Source organism: Bos indicus x Bos taurus, chromosome 12 (genome assembly GCF_003369695.1).
Source record: "Bos indicus x Bos taurus breed Angus x Brahman F1 hybrid chromosome 12, Bos_hybrid_MaternalHap_v2.0, whole genome shotgun sequence".
Lineage (NCBI taxonomy): Eukaryota > Metazoa > Chordata > Mammalia > Artiodactyla > Bovidae > Bos > Bos indicus x Bos taurus.
Genome location: NC_040087.1, coordinates 20,166,688 through 20,182,056, shown reverse-complemented (window position 1 = coordinate 20,182,056; position 15,369 = coordinate 20,166,688). Strand labels below are relative to the sequence as shown.

Here is a 15,369-nt window from a genome sequence, read left to right as displayed (position 1 = left end):
CTCTCTATTTGGTTCCATTTAACTATCTCTCTATCCTGTACCAATGCCATACTTTCTTATCTGTTGTAGTTTTACAGTAAGTCTCGAAATCAGGTTGTATAAATTTTCCAACTTGTTCTTCTTTTTCAAAATTGTTTTGACTACTACAGATTCTCTGCACAGTTTTATAAATTCTAGAATCAGCTTATCGATTTTTACCAAAAAAAAAAAAAAAAAGCCTGAGAGGCATTGCATTATATCTATAGATGACTTTGGAGAAGATGGACATCTTAACAATACTGAGTCTTCCAACTCATGAACATGGTATCTCTCTCTATTTATTTAATTCTTTTATTTCTCTTTGCAATGTTTTACATTGTTCAGTGTACTGGTCTTACATATATTGTGCTACCTTTATCCCTACAACCTCATGATTTTTTAATATTACAAATGGCATGCTTTTATTCCACTGTCCAATTGTTCACTCCTAATATACAGAAACAGCATTGATTTTTGTATATTGACCTTATATCCTGGGAACTTGATTATTGGTTCCAGTGATTTTGGTTTTGGTAAATTCTTTTGCGCTTTTTATATACATGACCCATACTGTTGATGTAAAAAGACAATTCACTATTTACTTTCTAAGCTGTATACCTTTAATTTTGTTCTTATCTTTTTTTTTTTTTTTTAAATAAATCTGACATCAGTAAGTTTTATTCAACCACTGGACTTAGACTCTGTACACAAGCAATGCGGTATCCCTGCACTCTTACTGGTCCTGCACTTTCCTTTGGGTTTGGGGAGGAAGAGGGGGAGGGATGGTCTACTTGCTTCTGTCCCTCTTCTCCCTCCCCTTGACCCTGTCATCTCTGAAGTCCCTCTCTCTCTCCCAGTCACCTTCTGGCCATGCCCTGGCTGGTTCTCTCTCCTGCCACCTTTTTTCCCGACCCCTGTCATGGTGGTCCCTCATCCTGGAGTCCCAGTGTCTTTCTCAGGACCGAGACCGCTCCCTCCTCTCCCTCTTCCCCTCTCGGAACTGGTTATTTTTCACAACTGGCAGGTTAATGGGTTTGCGAAAAGGCCGATCTCGCCCCCCAAATCTCAGCTGCCCAGATTCCTTCTTCCCACCCAGACCTCCTCCGAGTCGCCGAGGAATCCACCCTTTGAGAGTCCTCTCCAGCTCATAGTCCACAAATATTTCGTGCTGGTCAATGACCAGGCCGTCAGCATCCCGGTAAGCTTTGAGCAGAGAACGCTCGTCTTTGTATTCAATGAAGGCGTAGCCCTTCGAAAAGCCTGTGACCAAGTCCCTCACTAGCTGAAGCCGCCGGATGTCCCCGTAGCGGGAAAACACTTCCTTTAACTTCTCCTCTTTGGTCTGCAGGTTTAGTCTCGCCACAAACAGGGTGAGGAGGGGGTCCCCTGTGACGCCTTTGTTGGGGGTGTATCGTGCCAGCATCGCCCTCCAGACAGCGCGATCGTGTGGGTCTTCGTCAGTGCCATCAATGCTGCCAGCTTTGAGTGGGTCATACTCCTTGGCAATGGGCATCCAATCATTCATGTTCTTTCAGAAACTTTAAAACAGTCCTAGGAAAACCAGCCTGGGAACTTCTATGGAAAAGGGGGTTTTAAGAAACTCTTTACATGTGGTCCAGTGGTTAGGACTGCCAGGGCAGGGGTTCAATCCCTGGTCGGGGAACTAAGATCCTCCCTCAGCAAAGCTCGGTCTTCCTTTCCCACCGAGGCCTGCCCCGAGCTCATCGCGACGGAAGATTCTTCTTCTTAGACCGACCGGACCTTAACATCTGAAGCAGCAGATTCGTCCTGTTCTTATCTTATCAAAACTGCTAGGACGTCCACTACATTGGTGAGTAGATGTGGAGAGGACTGACATCCTTATCTTGTACCAATCTTAGGGAAAAAGTGCGTTCAGTCTTTCACAATGAAGTATGATATTAGCTTAGGTTTATCATGGATGTCCTTTAAAAGAATGAGGAGGTTCCTTTCTATCTCTAATTTGCTGAGAATTTATATAATGACTGAATTTTGTTAAGGGTTTTTCCTACATCTATTGAGATGATCATACAATTTTTTTGTTATGCATAAATATGGTGAATCATACTGATTGATTTTCTAACATTCAACCAACTCTGCATTCCTATGATAAACCTCACTTGATTATAACATACTGTCCTTTTTACACAGTTAATTTGCTATATTTTAAAAGTATGTTTCAGTCTATGATCATAAAGAATACTAAATTGTAGTTTTCTTTTTGCCACTCTGATTTCATAAAATTAGTTGGGAAATATGCCTTTCTCATTTAATTTCTAAAATAATCTAAGTATCATTATTTCTTTGAGTATTATTTTTTCCTTCAAGTATGGTAGAATTCACCTAATGAAGCCAGGTGGGCCTAGAGTTTTTTTTTCTAAGAAGTTTTTAAACTGCAAATTTATTTTGAATTAAACATTCCCTGGACAAGAAGATCACTAAGAAATATCCAACTTGAATACCCCAAAAAAGCTATACAAGGACCAAGTGCATAAACTATCACTTAATTTTAAAATTTACCTATTTTGATAAGCAAAGTGGTTTAAAAATTCATTTAAAAATTCATTAAATTCATGAAGGCCACAGATTACCCACGATTATGAAAAATACCACAACATGTTCTGTCAGTTCAGTTCAGTCACTCAGTTGTGTCTGACTCTTTGGGACCCCATGGACTGCAGCACACCAGGCCTCCCTGTCCATCACCAACTCCTGGAGCTTACTCAAACTCATGTCCCTCAAGTTAGTGATACCATCCAACCATCTCATCCTCTGTCGTCCCCTTCTCCTCCCGCCTGCAATCTTTCCCAGCATCAGGGTCTTTTTCAATGAGTCAGTTCTTTGCATCAGGTGATCAAAGTATTGGAGCTTCAGCTTCAGCGTCAGTCCCTCCAATGAGTATTCAGGACTGAATTCCTTTAGGATGGACTGGCTGTATCTCCTTATAGTCCAAGGGACTCTCAAGAGTCTTCTCCAATACCACAGTTCAAAAGCATCAATTCTTCAGCGCCCAGCCTTCTTTATAGTCCAACACTCACATCCATACATGACTTCTGGAAAAACCATAGCTTTGACTAGACAGACACTTGTTGGCAAAGTAATGTTTCTGCTTTTTAATATGCTCTCTAAGTTGATCACGGATTTCCTTCAAAGGAGCAAGAGTCTTTTAATTTCATGGCTTCAGTCACCATCTGCAGTGATTTTGGAGCCCCCCAAAATAAAGTCTGTCACTGTTTCCATTGTTTTACCATCTATTTGCCATGAAGTGACTGGACTGAATGCCACGATCTTAGTTTACTAAGAAACTTTCTCACTCTCCTCTTTCACTTTCATCAAGAGGCTCTTTAGTTCTTCTTTACTTTCTGCCACAAGGGTGGTGTCATCTGCATATCTGAGGTTATGGATATTTCTCCCAGCAATCTTGATTCCATCTTGTACTTTATCCAGCCCGGTATTTCGCATGATGTACTCTGCATATTAAATTAAATAAGCAGGGTGACAATATGCAGCCTGGATGTACTCCTTTCCCGATTTGGAACCAGTCTGTTGTTCCATGTCCAGTTCGAACTGTTGCTTCTTGACCTGCATATAGATTTCTCAGGAGACAGGTCAGGTGGTCTGGTATTCCCATCTCTTGAAGAATTTTCCACAGTTTGTTGTGATCCATGTAGTCAAAGGCTTTGGCATAGTCAATAAAACAGAAGTAGATGTTTTTCTGGAACTCTCTTGCTTTTTCAATGATTCAACAGATGTTGGCAATTTGATCTCTGGTTCCTCTGCCTTTTCTAAAACCAGCTTGAACATCTGGAAGTTCATGGTTCACATACTGTTGAAGCCTGGCTTGAAGAATTTTGAGCATTACTTTGCTAGCACGTGAGATGAGTACAATTGTGCGGTAGTTTGAACATTCTTTGGCATTGCCTTTCTTTGGGATGGGAATGAAAACTGACCTTTTCCAGTCCTGTGGCCACTGCTGAGTTTCCCAAATTTGCTGGCATATTGAGTGCAGCACTTTCACAGCATCATCTTTCAGGATTTGAAATAGCTCAACTGGAATTCCATCACCTCCACTAGCTTTGTTTGTAGTTATGTTTCCTAAGGACCACTTGACTTCGCATTCCAAGGTGTCTGGCTCTAGGTGAGTGATCACACCATCGTGGTTATCTGGGTCATGGAGATCTTTTTTGTGTAGTTCTTCTGTGTATTCTTGCCACTTCTTCTTATTATCTTCGGCTTCTATTCTATTGTATCCTAAACTTAATATTTGCAAGAGTTTGTGAGTTAGATAACATGTAGATATGCTGGAAAGGTTTCTTTCCCTAATGTATCTGTTGCCTGTAAAACTGGTCTTGAACATCTGGAAAGACTGGGCTTACAAAATAAAGATGGAATAAAAAGGAGTCCACAATCAAATAACATGTTCAGCAATTGGGTAATCGGTTCTCAAACTTGAATTTCCCTGATGTATTGTTGAACAAACTGCCTGGAGCACATTTTCACATCTACTTTCTGAATGTTTTCCACAACTGAGAAACTCATATGGTCTCTTTTTTTTTCTCTTGCCTCCTGGGAATAGAAACTTGGCAATGGTGCTTGGGGTATTTTAATCAGGTAAGTTTTCCTGGCTCTTCCTGTTAATCATATCTGACAACGCAGAGCAGCTTTTGCTTGCAATATGAAACAGAGCATTACACTCAAGACGAAGTTCATAACCCTTTATTAGTCCTTTCCCCTGTCAACTCTCCACTGAATGGGAGCTTTTTTGGCAAGAAACATGCTGAGCCCCAGAGCTAGCAGAGACACATCATTTCCTTCACTAAAAAAGTGAACAGTGCTAACTAAAGCCACCACCATCACCATTCAGGATACAAGCAACTGGGCTGGGTTTATCCAGTGGGGAGAAGGCAAGGGGTGAAGGTTCTCATAAACGTAGCAGGCTTAAGTGTTAGTTGCTCAGTTCATGTCTGACTTTTTGCAACTCATGACTGTTGCTCACCAGGCTCCTCTGTCGGCAGAATTCTCCAGGCAAGAATACTGGAGTGGATTGCAATTCCCTCCTCTAGGGGATCTTCCCAACTCAGGGACTGAACCCAGATTTCCTGCATTGCAGGCAGATTCTTTACCGTCTGAGCCACCAGGCAAGTCGGACACAACTGGGCCATTAACATCTTCATTTTCAGACATTTTTATTATTGTCTGATTATCCCCATTCTCCTACTTAAACCACTTGACTATATAGTCATCAATGGACCATCAAACAAGTGTGTACTGGTCATTTACTACATGTGTGCGTGCATGCTCAGTTGCTCAACTGTGTCAGACTCTTTGTCATCCCATGGACTGTAGCCTTCCAAGCTCCTCTGTACATGGAATTCTCCAGGTAAGGATCCTGGAATGAGTTGCCATGTCCTTCTCTAACAGATCTGCCCAACCCAGGGACTGAACCCAGGTCTCCTGAACTACAGACAGATTCTTTACCATCTGAGCCACCTGGGAAGCCCCACTTACTGTATACCTAGTACTTAAACATCAGGAAAGAATTTAAAATCTCTAGTTAGAAGCCTTAATGATACTAACATTTACTGTGCACCCAGCACTCTCTGGGCACTGATTTACTTGTATTATTTCATTTAATTCCTGAAGTATCTCTTTGTGGTAGAAACTATTAATTGCAATACTTAAATAATGTTCATATGCTGGTCATTAGAGATCTCAACACTCTAAAGCTAAGAGAAGGAAAGCTTCATTTTATGACTTAGAACAATTTTTCAGGGTACTAATTATAATGTATAGCAGAACATGAGGAGTACTCTTAACCCTTCAAACCCTTCATCTGGCATATCACGGATGCTGAAAAGTTGGAATGATTTGCTCAAAACTATGTAGCAAATGCTTTTTAAATTTTTCTTGTAGGCCATCAGATCCTGTAATCAGATTACCAGGTTTTTCCTAAAGAAATTCTTTCCCTGAGATTTAAAGCAAACATAACAACATATTAACAGTGGTTGATAATTGGGGTTGGGGACAAACAATATTTGTAGTTTTTTACTCTGAGTTTTCCATTATTTTTAAATTTTTCAATAAAAAAAATTGCTTCACCTGACCATGTATTTTTGTTTTCAAAGCAGATATATCATCAACTTGTATACTGTGCATCCCCGCAGAACCCAGTTTTCACTTCCCTTACCCTCTACTGCTGTTGCCCTAACTTGTCATTTGTCTCCATCAGAGTCAAAGCAAAGTAAGAAAAAGACCAGTATTTTACTTATGACTATCCCTAGAGCCTGGCTCTAGTGCTTAATATATGCTTCTTAGTAGGTGCTCAATAAATGTTTCCTGAATCAATAAAGGCATAGATTTTATGCAAGTTTTACAAATGGAAGCCCAAGGCAGAAAGCAGTTGAGGGACTTACGCAAAGTCACAGCCTCGTTCAAAGAACTGAACTAAAGCCCTAGCCTCGTGAACCCTGGCCCTGCAGGAGACAGGCCACCGTATTTCACTGTTCCAAACTGCGCAGGCTGAACAAGCAGTGCAGTAGAGGAAGAATACTGACAAACGGAAGGGAATCTGAACCAGAACTTTTCCTATAACCCACACGAATAAGCATCATCTTCTGCGGGCCTTCCAGCTTCTGTGTTCTCAGACAGACCGGCTAGCCTCCCCAGCAGCCATAAGCCTGACTTCACAGGCCACATGCTATACCTTTCTCCTCTGTCACGTGTTGAAGTAACTTCTCAAGTTCAGGAAGTTTCAGCAACAAGATGCAATCCGGGAACATGTCATCCATCACAACTTGATCCAGGGGCTGAAACTTCCCCTGAAAAGACTGTAAGTCAGTCAGGAGGCAAGCACTCCAGTCAACAGACTCATACATTATAAAAAAAAGAGAGAAAAAGATACATAATTTCATAGCTGGAACTGTAAACTAAGTTTCAAGCCATTTGTTCCACCTAAGAACTCCCTCTATGGGGACAAGCTCCAGAACTGACTCTCAGCTCCCTTTAGAAAGCTCTTGAAAGCACTAGGGATCCATTGACAAGTGGCAAGAAAGGCTTCAATTTAAATATTCTCTTTTTCCTAGATAGTAAGAATAATCCACAGGCTTCCCAAGTCTCACTGTCTTCAGATTCCTAGCTTAGTCTATTTTCTTCTATGATCACCCGAAGTGTTAAATATTTAACTACTTTAAAACAATGATTTACTTATATGTAATGAACTATGCAGTCATGACATAATCATTTCATAATAAACTAATGTTTCATTCTCCTTTTCTTTACCATGTACACACAAAAAGGTTCTGAAATAAGAAGTGTGTTTGAACATAAAGTCAGTAACAGCTGGGAGAGCTAGACAGAAGAATTATTTTTTACTGATCTTAAAATAAATTGTATTTTTTTAAAAAAATAGGTCACCATTTCAAAAGTGAATGAAAGTGAAAGTGCTAGTCACTTAATTGTGTCCAACTCTTTGTGATCCCCATGACTGTCACCCACCAGCTCCTCTGTCCATGGAATTCTCCAGGCAAGAATACTGGAGTGGGTTGCCATTTCCTTCTCCAGGGGATCTTCCTGACCCAGGGATTGAACCTGGATCTCTTGCACTGCAGGCAGTTTCTTTACCGTCTGAGCCACCAGGGAAGTCCCAAGTGAAAGTGTTAGTTGCTCAGTGGTATTTTTCTTAATTAAATAGAGACAGATCACATTTAAAATATAGAAGAGGAATATCTGGGTGCCTCATGGGCTATTTCAAGGGGCACTAAAAGTATTTGGGAAGAGACAGCAAAACAGTTTACAATGAAAGCCAATCACCACCATGAGCTTCATTCTGCATCTGCCAACCTGAGCCAGTCACAGCACCCCCAGAGCCTCCCAGAGGGCCACGGTGAGGATTAATTCACCAGTCAAGTCAGGTTCTTAATGGGAAACAGGGGAACAGTCCCCCGAAATGGGGCGAAGGCCTTTAAAGGTGCATCACCTCAGGCACTGATGCTGGTCAGTGGCTTCCTCCCTGCTGGTATACCCTAGAGAACACCAGGAGCGGAAGCCCCTGGAGTTGCCATCTTCTTCCCTGAACACTTCCAGGGCCTTCCTGGGGGTAACTAGAACCATTTCTGCTCCTCAGATATACATGGCTTACCACCCTCACTGCTCTCATGCCCTAATTATACTGGTTATCACAGCAGCCTCCAGATAAGGGAAAACATGATTAAACTAAGGAACAAAACTTCACTAAACCACACTAGAGAACAGAATGAAGATTCAGGAGAGGGGGAGAGTATGAGAAAACAAGAAAGCACAATTTCGAATTTTAAGTCAGTTTCATTACTCAGTGTTTATCGCAATTAAATTGATATAAATACAAAACAGGAGTTTTGGAAAATGGGTCTAAGTACTCAGTGAGAACCCATCAGCTCTTAAACTACCGGCAAACACACTGAGTGCAAAAAGAAGATGTGGCTAAGTGTTTGAATAACACTATTCCCTGATGTTGTTATTTCGAAGGTTTTCAAGCTGTGGTTGGAGGCCCCTGGGAGTCCCCAGAACCTTTGCAGGGGTCCACAAACTTCAAACTACTTTCATAATAATGCTATTATGCTGTCTGCATTTTCACTGTGTTGACATTTGCACTGATGACTCCAATGCAAAGGTGGGGAGAACTGCTGGCTTTTCAGCACCAGTCAAGGTGGTGCTGCCGAACTGTCCAGTGGTCACTGCGTTCTTCACTGCCATGGACAAGCAGTTATAAAAATGTCAGTTTACCTAAGGATTTCCTGGACCAAGCAGCAAAACAATTACTTTTATTTAAATCTTGACCCTGAGTGCAAGTCGGTTCAATGTTCTGTGTGATGAAAGTGAAGCATGGCTAAAGCACTTCTGCTGTCGCTGAGGCTCAAGGAAACACACTGTGGAACTGTCTGAGTTGTGAGCAGAGCTAGCTGCCCTTTACTCAGATTTTCCCCTGAAAACATCACTACGGACTATTGTTATTCAGACTTGAGTATCTGACAGAACATAAATGCAGTCAATCTGTCACTTAAAGGGAAAGACTAACAGTATTGTAGCCAATGAAAAAATTTGAACTTTAAAACAAAAATTAGAATTGCAGAGAATTTGTATCTGTCACTATGACATGCTTCCCAGCATTCAAAGAGTTTTCTAAAGAGATCACTCAGTTCAGTTCAGTCGCTCAGTTGTGCCCGACTCTCTGCGACCCCATGGACTGCAGCACACCAGGCCCCTCTGTCCATCACCAACTCCCAGAGTTTACTCAAACTCATGTCCATTGAGTCAGTGACGCCATCCAACCATCTCATCCTGTCATCCCCTTCTCCTCTAGCCTTCAATCTTTCCCAGCATCAGGGTCTTTTCCAATGAGTCAGTTCTTTGCATTAGGTAGCCAAAGGACTGGAGCTTCAGCTTCAACATCAGTCCTTCCAATGAAGATTCAGGACTGGTTTAATTCAGGATGGACTGGTTGGATCTCCTTGCTATCCAAGGGACTCTCAAGAGTCTTCTCCAACACCACAGTTCAGAAGCATTAATTCTTCAGTGCTCTGCTTTCTTTATAGTCCAACTCTCACATTCATACATGACAATTGGGAAAACCATGGCTTTGACTAGATGGACCTTTGTCGGCAAAGTAATGTCTCTGCTTTTTAATACACTGTCTAGGTTGGTCATGGCTTTTTTTCCAAGGAGCAAGCGTCTTTTAATTTCACGGCTGCAGTCACCATCTGCAGTGATTTTGGAGCCCAAAACAGTCCATCGCTGTTTCCCCATCTATTTGCCATGAAGGGATGGGAACAGTTGCCACGGTCTTAGTTTTTTGAACGCTGAGTTTTAAGCCAGTTTTTTCACTCTCCTCTTTCACTTTCGTCAAGAGGCTCTCCAGTTCCACCAGTAATATTAAATTAACAAAGGCGTGTGTGTGTGCACGCGTGCGTGTGTTCTGCTGACATTTGGAAGACCTGAAAAATTCAGTGAGACAGTATTTTCCAAATGGGCTTATGACTTTTATTTTGAAAATAAATAAATAAGTAAATAAGGCCATTTTTAAATTTCTCAGTCTTAATTTCTGATGTAGTCAATGAAACCGTACCGGCACTCAGTGGTGTCTGACTCTTTGTGACCCCATAAACTATAGCCCACCAGAGTGCTCTGTCCACGGAATTCTCCAGGCAAGAATATTGTAGCGGGTTGCTAATCCTTTTCCAGGGGGTCTTCCCAACCCAGGGATTGAACCTGGGTCTCCAGCACTGCGGGCAGATTCTTTACCATCTGAGCCCCCTGGGAAGCCCAATGTAGTCAATATTGATAGATAAAACACACAGGAACAAAAAGCTCTTTGGGATCCTTAATAATTGTCAAGTGTAAAGGTATCCTGGGACCAAAGTATTTCAGAACCTCTGTTTGGAACTATTACTATTAATAAACTCTGTCTTTATATTACAAAGGTAAATTTTATTGTCTGGGATTCCTTAAGTCTTGGCTATAGCTTCCCCATTAATGAGCTTTTTGCTGGACACACACTCCAGTGTATCTATTTCACAGTCTCTCAAAAAGAAGAAAATGAAAGACAATAAATCTACTTTCTGCTCTTAAGGATTGAGGTCTTAAACATCTGCACTGTATTCAAAAACGAATGAGGTTTTTGTTGTTAGGCTCTGTCAAACAGGGAAGGGAGGTAACACAGAGGGTGAGGCGGTTCTCAGAAGCCTCTGGTGAACCAGTCCAAGGCCACGGTGCAGTGTCCCAGGTCTGCCGACCAGTGCTCCCGTCTACACCGGCACACGCGAGGCAGGTGTACTACATCAACCAAGTTACACTCAACTGTGGGGAATCTGCACTGGGACCACTGTACGGAGAGAGAGGAGGTTAAACAAACAAAGCCAATCTATGCTATTTCCCCACTGTCAATACCTCAACCTGGGAAACTCACCTCTTTATCGGCCTTTATAAGGTAGTGGAGAAGCAGAAACAGAGGGTCCACAGGTGTGGCAAAGTGAAGAAGACCTCCTATAGATTAAAAAGAGAATTCAATGTTCTGGAAAGACAACTGAGTCATTTCATCTTAATCCTAATGTGGAAACCATCCACTGAAAAATATATGTGAAATTCCAAATTCAGAAGCTCCCCCTATTCAGGCCCAAGAATCTCTCAAAGACAGAATGTGGTCCCTGAGGTTCTACTCCAAAGAGCTTCAAACCCTGGTATAGAGAGGGAAGCTAAGACACTGAACTGGATCTTCAACTTTCCACTTCTTCTTCAGAAATCATTTTTAACAGAGGCCCTCCTCTCCCCACCTCCCATTCCTCCCCCCACCAAAATAGCAGGGTTGGGGGAAGAGAGACAGAATGTGAACCAGGCAAATATTAGGAAACCAGTGTAAGTCCATCTACAGAGCTGCAGTAAAATGTAATTTCCTGTGCTTTTGAGCACGAAGCCATGGGAAAGCGCTATTAGTCCCTCTGTACATGGCTCCTTCTATGTGCTCTGGGCTCACAGTCAATGACTCAAAGCTCAGAGGTTGTTACCCACCCCAGATTCTAACCATCCCCCAAAGAAAAAATGCAGGTGGGTAGGCATCTAACAAGACTGAACATAGGAAACTGGGATCTCTGCAGTTAGATGGGTGATGCTCACCAGGCTGAAAGGAAAAAAGGCAAATCAAACCAACTAGGCTGCCTAGACCTTACTTTTCTTTAGTCTATCACATCCCCTCCAAACATCCTGGAATCCTTCCATGGAAGTGACACAGAAGAGCAATAAACAATTCATTTATCTCCATACTTACTGATTTGGTTTCAGGAAACATGTACTGATTTTTATTCTCTAACACTGCAACCCAACTATACAGCCAAGAAATTCTAACCCTAAGTTATATACATGAATGCATTTCATAGTATGTTTAAAGAAAAAAATTAAGGACATAATTTTATATGATGACCCTGCTGCTGCTAAGTCGCTTCAGTCGTGTCCGACTCTGTGAGACCCCAGAGACGGCAGCCCACCAGGCTCCCCTGTCCCTGGGATTCTCCAGGCAAGAACACTGGAGTGAGTTGCCATTTCCTTCTCCAATGCGTGAAAGTGAAAAGTGAAAGTGAAGTCGCTGAGTCCTGTACAACTCCTAGAGACCCCACGGACTGCAGCCTACCAGGCTCCTCCATCCATGGGATTTTCCAGGCAAGAGTACTAGTTAATGATTTTTTTTTAAAGTAGAAGGAAGTTTATGAAAACAATCTATCAGAAGCTCTAAGCCCAGTTTGTATGAGACATCTATTATATTCAGAAATTAGAAACAGGTTTCTCAATCTGAAAATAATATCCTAGTGGCCATTCTTAAAAACAGCTCCTTCTTCAAGTTTATGTTTAAAAAGAAGACTATGAAAAAAAAACAGTACCTTTGTTGAGAACCAAAAACTAAAAACAAAAAAACAAAAAAAACAAAGTCTATTAAAAAACAGCAGGTACCAACTCAGACAGTTCAGAAGAGGTGATCAGTCACTGCCTCTGAATGTTTTCCAGTTTCATCTGGATGTTACTGTGTCTATGCAGCCAAACCCAAAGGCAAGTATATTATACTAGAAGCTGGAACTCTCATGTATTATCAAATGAAAAACAATAAAAGGGAACAATAAAAAGGAATGTATACTTGGCATCTACCACAGTCTACCATTGCTTTTTCGCACCTGAAAACCACTTCAAATGTTCTCATGCACACAGGTATATGAAATTCACCGCCAGCAATAAACCCTTCTTCTGGATGCCTTACAAGAAAGGTCAAGAGGCCTTTCAACCTTAGCACTAGGTGGCGGCTTAGACACTCGACAGAAAGCAGGGGCTTAGGAAGCAACGGAACCAAGACAAAGGAACAGCGGGAACTGAGATGGCCTCAACCACCCCAGGACACCCCCCACCCCACCCAAGCAACAGAAAAAATGAGACAGCGGGAACTGAGATGGCCTCAACCATCCCAGGACACCTCCCCCCTCCACACCCCCGGCACCCCAGAACTGTCAGGGCTACATTTGGTATCCTGTCTCCTTCAGAGTCCACAATGACCCAAAACAAAGGAAAACAGAGAGAAACTGGGTGTTGGGTGTGTGTGTTGGGGGGTAGGGTGAAAGTGAGAGTCATTCAGTCTTGTCCGACTCTTTGTGACCCCTTGGACTATACAGTCCATAGAATTCTCCAGGCCAGAATACTGAAGTGGGTAGCCTTTCCTTTCTCCAGGGATCTTCCCAAACCAGGGATTGAACCCAGGTCTCCTGCACTGCAGGCGGATTCTTTACCAGCTGAGCCACAAGGGAAGCCCAGGGGATAGGGAGGGTGGGGGGTTGCAATGATAATTTATATGACAAAGCATTAAAAAATATCTTTGTTCTATTCTATTCTACTTTATCGATAGAAGCTATATCAGTATCCATTTGCAATGCAAATAAGATGTTAAAAAACTTGAAGAATCTCAAAAGTGGCTAAAAGAAGAGCAAAGAGTTTCAGTCAACTGTTCAGTGTATTCTCCATCAAAAGTCATCTTACTTCTGACTCAGGGTGTGAGTGTTTTAGGAGAAAAAAATCAGAGTTGTTATTAATAGCTAAAAATTTCCGGCCACCTACCTAAGACACAAAGTTGGTGACCTAAACTTGTTCAAACCATCTTTTCTTTCTCCTTGATCAAACCCTGCTCTGATGCCAGCAACAAAAAACCAACTCTGGACTAGACTCCAAGCCAGGCGGACTGACTCAGACTTCCATGCGTGAAGGATGGCAAAGTCAGTGTATGTGTTTAGTTAATGGAAATATATACACTAGTCACTTACCTGATTGAACTGATTCATTTATAAACCAAGAATGGTTTTTTTCCTTGAAAACTTTTATTTCAAACAGCTGCGGTAGACACATGTTGAACAAGTAAATGGTTCCTTCCCCTGTTAAGACAAATCTGTTTTTTATTTGTAAGTTTTCACACACACATACACATACTCAAAAGACTAATAGTTCTGAGGAATGTTCCTAATATGAACATAAACATACATATACAGTCTATACAAAGTTACTCCAAGGAAAGCTTGTAGCAATTACACACAAATGCTTGTTTCCCAGCTCTGTAATCCTCACTGAACTTAGACCAATAAATACAAAAGGACAAATCATTTATCTTAACGGCTCCAAAGCCTCTCATTGAGTCCTCCATCACTCCTAAGCCACCCAAACCCAAATGGCTCGGCCAGATGAACTGAGCTGGCCTGTCGGGGGTTGCAGCCTCCCACACCGAGGGATGAGACGGGGTCCGCACACCCTAGAGGGGTGGCCTCCGGGAGGAAGGCCAGGGCCCATGACTGCAGCACACTTTCAGCCATGAGGAGTGAGGAGAGCCACGTCAAACTAGATGAAAATTTCCCTTTCCTCAGAGTCCCCAAGAAAATGACCAGTAGAAGGGGTGAGGACTGCACACATCTGCGTGCATCCGAATGAATGCAGGAATTTCCTTCCAAACACAGCACAGTCAGGGCCCTGAATTAGAATCTATCTCGACCACATCTGGGCGCATGCCCTTGGGGAAGTGCAGCCACCCTTTCTGTGCCTGTTTGCACGCCTGTAACGTGGGAGCAATACTGAACTGCCTCACCAGAGATTTTTTTAAGGATTAAAAAGAGAATATGGACACGTAAAGCTCCTAGCACAGCACATAAGTTAGTGCTCAGCAAAGGTTAGCCTTTATCTTTCCATAGTCAGTAAAGCAAAGTGTTGTCCATGGACATTCAGAATTTTCCAGGAAGCCTGGCTTTTATTTGTATTTTACCTTTGTTAAATGTTTTACTGGCTAAGACGTCTCTTGCAAAAACACTTCACACCTCATCTTACATTTATACATATTAAGGAATTTCAAACAATATAGCTGACCGATTACATCCAATTTCGTTTTGAGGAAAAGGAAACTGGAATTTCTGCCTCTCTTGCTACTTCTATTTACAAACACGGCACCACCCGCTGATGTCTCTTGCTTTCACTATTCAGTATGACAGTCCCAAGAGGACGGCCTAATCTGCTAAATATCAGATAGCTATTTAAAACCTTGTAAAATGAAGAAGAACCCTATAAATCTTGTAAAATAAACTGACGGAAAAACAATTTCACAAAGATAAATAATGTCATCAATATCACCATATATTTAGTGTATTTTATACTTTTGCCTAAAAATGATAAGACAAAGGAAAATACACTGAGTGTAGAGTTAAAATTATTCCTGATAAAATGTGTATTTCCTCAAAATACAATGTTTTTTAATGAAAAAAAAAATCACCTTGACAGGAAATATATATATATATACTA

At 41.8% G+C, this 15,369-nt stretch overlaps 2 protein-coding genes across 8 annotated transcripts in view; both read right to left on the bottom strand.

The window, feature by feature from the left end:
* The window catches only part of RNASEH2B (ribonuclease H2 subunit B), a 62,843-nt gene that overhangs the window by 23,099 nt on the left and 24,375 nt on the right, over positions 1-15,369 (bottom strand). For 4 of the 7 annotated variants that reach the window (XM_027557302.1, XM_027557304.1, XM_027557305.1 and 1 more), the window contains 3 exons: positions 13,857-13,964; positions 10,976-11,052; positions 6,740-6,863 (listed from right to left, as the gene is read on the bottom strand). In XM_027557302.1, the coding sequence (XP_027413103.1) occupies positions 6,740-6,863; positions 10,976-11,052; positions 13,857-13,964 (309 nt within the window). Of the gene's footprint in view, positions 1-6,739; positions 6,864-10,975; positions 11,053-13,856; positions 13,979-15,369 lie in introns of all 7 variants that reach the window. The other 3 variants (XM_027557308.1, XM_027557309.1, XM_027557303.1) reach the window with 2 other exon arrangements.
* LOC113902260 (U11/U12 small nuclear ribonucleoprotein 35 kDa protein-like) lies at positions 684-1,805 on the bottom strand. The gene has a single exon (XM_027557310.1). The coding sequence runs from the start codon at positions 1,541-1,543 to the stop codon at positions 974-976; it is 570 nt and encodes a 189-aa protein (XP_027413111.1). The 5' UTR covers positions 1,544-1,805; the 3' UTR covers positions 684-973.

Coding starts and splice junctions, on each gene's coding strand:
- LOC113902260 (XM_027557310.1), bottom strand. CDS start 1,543: ATGAATGATTGGATGCCCATTGCCAAGGAGTATGACCCACTCAAAGCT.